The sequence below is a fragment of the Oryzias melastigma genome, linkage group LG15, assembly GCF_002922805.2.
Source record: "Oryzias melastigma strain HK-1 linkage group LG15, ASM292280v2, whole genome shotgun sequence".
Classification (NCBI taxonomy): Eukaryota; Metazoa; Chordata; class Actinopteri; order Beloniformes; family Adrianichthyidae; genus Oryzias; species Oryzias melastigma.
Window position 1 is genome coordinate 23,591,068 of NC_050526.1, and position 4,328 is coordinate 23,595,395.

At 37.5% G+C, this 4,328-nt stretch overlaps 1 protein-coding gene across 1 annotated transcript in view; it reads left to right on the forward strand.

Moving 5' to 3' along the window:
• The first annotated feature begins 380 nt into the window (after positions 1-380).
• The window catches only part of fam83b (family with sequence similarity 83 member B), a 23,535-nt gene continuing 19,587 nt past the window's right edge, over positions 381-4,328 (forward strand). The window contains exon 1 of the mRNA XM_024297868.2: positions 381-710. Within this exon, the coding sequence (XP_024153636.1) occupies positions 672-710 (39 nt within the window). The 5' untranslated portion in view covers positions 381-671. The remainder of the gene's footprint in view (positions 711-4,328) is intronic.

Genomic DNA, 4,328 nt, shown 5'->3' on the forward strand with positions numbered 1-4,328 from the left:
TGTTTTCAGCCCTGTGACACACTTGTGACCTTTACAGGGTGTAGCCCGTCTTTGACCAGTAGCTGGGACAGGCTCCGGCAACCCCATGACCCTAAAAGAGATACGGGGAGTCAGGAAAGTGGATGGATGGATAACAATGTAGAATATAAGTAAAATAGTTAAGTAAATCTTAGTGAAGGTAGGATTAAATCATTTTGCTTCCTCCTAATTCTTTTCAAACAATATATGAGACTCTTTTTGTCCAGCTCCACATTTAATGGATTCAGTGTGTCATGTTGCATATTTACCATAACCCTGTTTTAGCTTATTTGTTTTTTTGTTGTTGTTGTTCTCTTGTTTTTCACCCTTCTTTTTGGATGAACATGATTTATTTTAAAAGTGTGGTGGACTTCCTGAGTCTGAAGTGGTCTGCTGGAGTACTGTTTACATGATCAGGTGTTGTTGCTTGGCAACAACAAAATGCCGCCGGAGAGGTGACCAGAGATCGCCAGAGAAGCTGAGGAGAATGAGGTCCTTCAGAGTTTGCAGGACTCTCAAGGAGTTTTTCTTATCTTCTGTGGAATGAGCTGCTGGCAGGGTGGATGCACTGAGAGGAACAGGAGGACCAAAAACGGCTCCATTCTGGGATGTCCCCTGGAGTCCCTGACTGTGGCGAGTGAAAGAAGGATGCTATGGAAACAGGAAGTCATCATGAACGATCATCATCATCTGTATGTATGAAACTGAAACATCTCACAGCAGGAAAGACTGCTTCACAGATTCTCCTTCCTGTGAGCTATTAGACTCTACAAATAGATCAAAATCTAGGGATGGTTGACAGACACCTGACAAAAAGCAGATGTTTTTTAATGATTACTGATTGATTATATTTCCTTTTTGGATTCAAATTATGTTTGTTGTGCCTCATACTTAAAATAATTCCCTTATCTTGGAGTCCCTTTATAACTTTTGTGTGACGCCAACATGAATTAGATTTGAGACCAAATACAGCTAACAATCTATATTCAAAAAAGGAAAGTCATGGGTACTTTGAACAAAAATGTTGTTTGTTCTCGTACCATTGATCCCTCCAATTCCATTAGTGTAGTGAAAGAATGTATTATTTTAAAGAACGTTTTTCCCAGTTTGCTTTGGTTTGTTTTGGTTTTTGGTCTCACGTGCACAGTCTCTAGTGGACAGTCATTTTGGGATTCAGGCAGAGGAAGATAAAAAGAAGTCCGAACTGGATTGGGGGGGCTGTGCTAGTAAGTTTTACCCTGGTAGTTTTTTCTTTTAGTCACATCACTGCAAGCAACAGATCATTATTGGAGTCTTCATCCACCTTCTTTCCGATTTATTTACCCTCATTTTTACATTTTCCTTTTCTAGTAAACTAAGATATCTCTTGCTCGACTGTCTCCTGTTATCATGAATTCCTGGGTGTAGGTCTTTGCTGGGTTTTTTTGTTTTTTTTGTGCATGCTGGGTCTTGTTATCTTGGTCTTTGTGCCTTCATTTGTTGGCTTTCTGCTGTGGTTTGTTGTATGTTTGAGTTGGAATGCTAAAATATGTCACGGTGGGAAAATATATAGTTACAAATTTAACAGTGCTTTTACTGTCTTCAGGAGGTCTCTGCTTTGAGGACATAAGAGCAAGAGTTGCTACAAAAATTATCATCAATATAACTATGGAACTGCTGCATGGAAACAGAAGAGATTTTCTTAAAAACAAGTCAGATTGATAGAAAACAACAAGAACCAAAGCAGAAAATGTACTCAATTTAAAGACCATGAGATATTGACACACGTCAAGCAGATTTCACAATAAGATTTCACATTAATTCTGCATTAAGAATGTTTTTTCCCCAAAAAAGTTAGAATTATGAGAATAAATAACTTAAAGAAACCATTCCAATAAATGTACTGTACGAGGAAAAATAGACATGATGCATTCAACTTTTTTTTTAATTTTCATATTTAATTTATTTATTTTGATCTTATTTTCTTGGTCTGCCTCTTTTCCAAAAAATGAATCACTCAGGAATATGAAAAAGTAATTCAATTAAATTGTATTCAAAATCTTCTTTTCTTTTATTTAGCACCTTTTATAAAACTATTAAAACAAATTCTAACAAATGTGAAAAAAACCCACAAAAAATAAATTCATTCTCAGGAAAGACTGGCTATAAAATCAAAGGTTTTGCTTCTGTTGTCTGGAGCCGTCGCTTCTCATGAAACAAATATTTGATGCTTGTCTGGGCCCTTGGATTTTTGCAGAGAAACACTACAGATTTAGGAGAAAGTTTACAGATTTTCTTAAAACTCAAGAGAGGGAGAGCCAGTCAATGCACAATAATTAATTAGGCAGACAGAAACTCAATGTCTTGATACATAACTTCATAGCAATTGTGAAATGTGATCATGAGACCGATTCAAAGAGCAAAATCTACAACAGACTGACAGGGAAGTGCTCTAAAGCTAAGAAAAGCACTTTGTGAATCCAGAGAATAGATGAGCATATATGAATGCTGAAGACAGGTGAGTAGATTTAAGGATTTTTAAAGCTCCCTCTTATTTCTTCCAATCTCGCTCTGTTTGCTCTCCTCCATCTGGATAAGTTTGCTCTGCCACCAAACCTTCAGCCTGACCCTTTGTCAAACATTTATTCAAGCAAGTTTTTATTTCACCAGAGCCATAGTATTTAAAAATGTTCTTCTCCTTTGGAAATTAATAAAACATACCTAATAATAAAAAAAGCTTTTGTTTGCCCTGTGTGTGTTTGAGAAGGTCATAAAATTACTTACAACCCTCAGGACAATTTACTTACTGTTTTACATAAAATTAAAGATTCAATCTTTAAAATTTAGGCAAGACAGGTTTTTGAGAAAAGAAAAAAATAACAAAAAAACTAAAATGTTAAACCCCAAAAAATACAACAAAAGGTCAAATAAAGTTTTTCTCCTATCAGTCATTCCAGGTTCATGTTAATCATCCACAGCTGTTTTCATTTCTATCAATTACCCTCAGTGTATTCCATGGATTCTTGATATGTTGAAATTTATACATTACATTTTAGTTTAGTTTAGAGTTTTAGTTTCAGCCTCCATGCCTGGTCTCCTGCATTTTGGGTCTTTGGTGGCCCTAATATTCTGTACAATCCTGCAGACCCCTCAATAATATCAAATCCCTTTGACTTCTTTTAGCAGGACAAAGATAAAACTGGAAAGAAATATGTTTTATGTGTTAAAATAAACATTTTAGTATAATTTATTTCAATAGGGATGCAGTTTAAGTACATTTATGATCACTAAAAAACACTTGGTAAAACTATTGAATTGATTTGAACCTGAATAAGATGAAGGCCTCCAACAAAAGTTAAGGACTCTTGTGTACCAATTTCTGTTTCATTGTAAGAAGTAGGACTTTGGTTGACCCAAGTGACTAAAGTCATGGTCATGGTATGGGTGCTGCAAGTTTTTGGGTTATCTGGGCCCATGGAGGTTCGTAGACAGGAGCAGCTGCATTGTATCCCTTGTGCTATCCAAGCTGAACTTTTTTTTCAAGGATTTTTTATCTTCTCAGGGCTCAAACATCAATGTAAGGGTGAGGTCATGTGGACACCATAAGATAGCACAAGGTTAAAGGGAATACAGGTGTGTCTTCCAGTTCCCTTATGACTTGAATGTGCCATTGTTGTACATGTGGTAAATGTATCATGAAGCAATTGTGAGTGAAATGTAAGTTACACTCACTTATGATCTACAAGTGATCTTGTCGTGTAGTGTCCTTACACTGCACTCTAACCAATAGTGAGGTGTGTGTATTGGCTCCCTACTGACCATGCACAAATACTGCACACATTGGGGTGTCCAGGTGATATCCAAGAGCTGTAGGATGCCCACACAAAGGATTGTCTCATTTCATCATCTCTATTAGTCAGGCAAGCAGAGAACATGCAACTGGCACTCAATGGGCACACAATGAGGGTGCACTCATCACTTGAACAGCACTAGTGGCCTGTGCCACCCCCCCTTTGCTCAGTGCACAGGTCTCGTGGGGGTTGAAAAAAATGAAAAATTCATACAACTTGCCTGCCTGTCTCCTACTTAACTCCTACGTGTTGTTTAAATGTTCGCTACGATGCCGAAAAAAAATGTGCATGAACATTTTCACCCTACAGGTGGATAAGGATCTTGACATTTTGAGTGGACTACCTGCGTGGCTCGGACAGGTTTGACCATTTTTCACCCACAGACAGCCCATGTCCACCTGTAAGGGCAGTCAGTAAGGCATTAATAGTCAACTCATGCTATGGTGCAAAACTAAGAAAAGTCACAGGAACTGAGTAGAA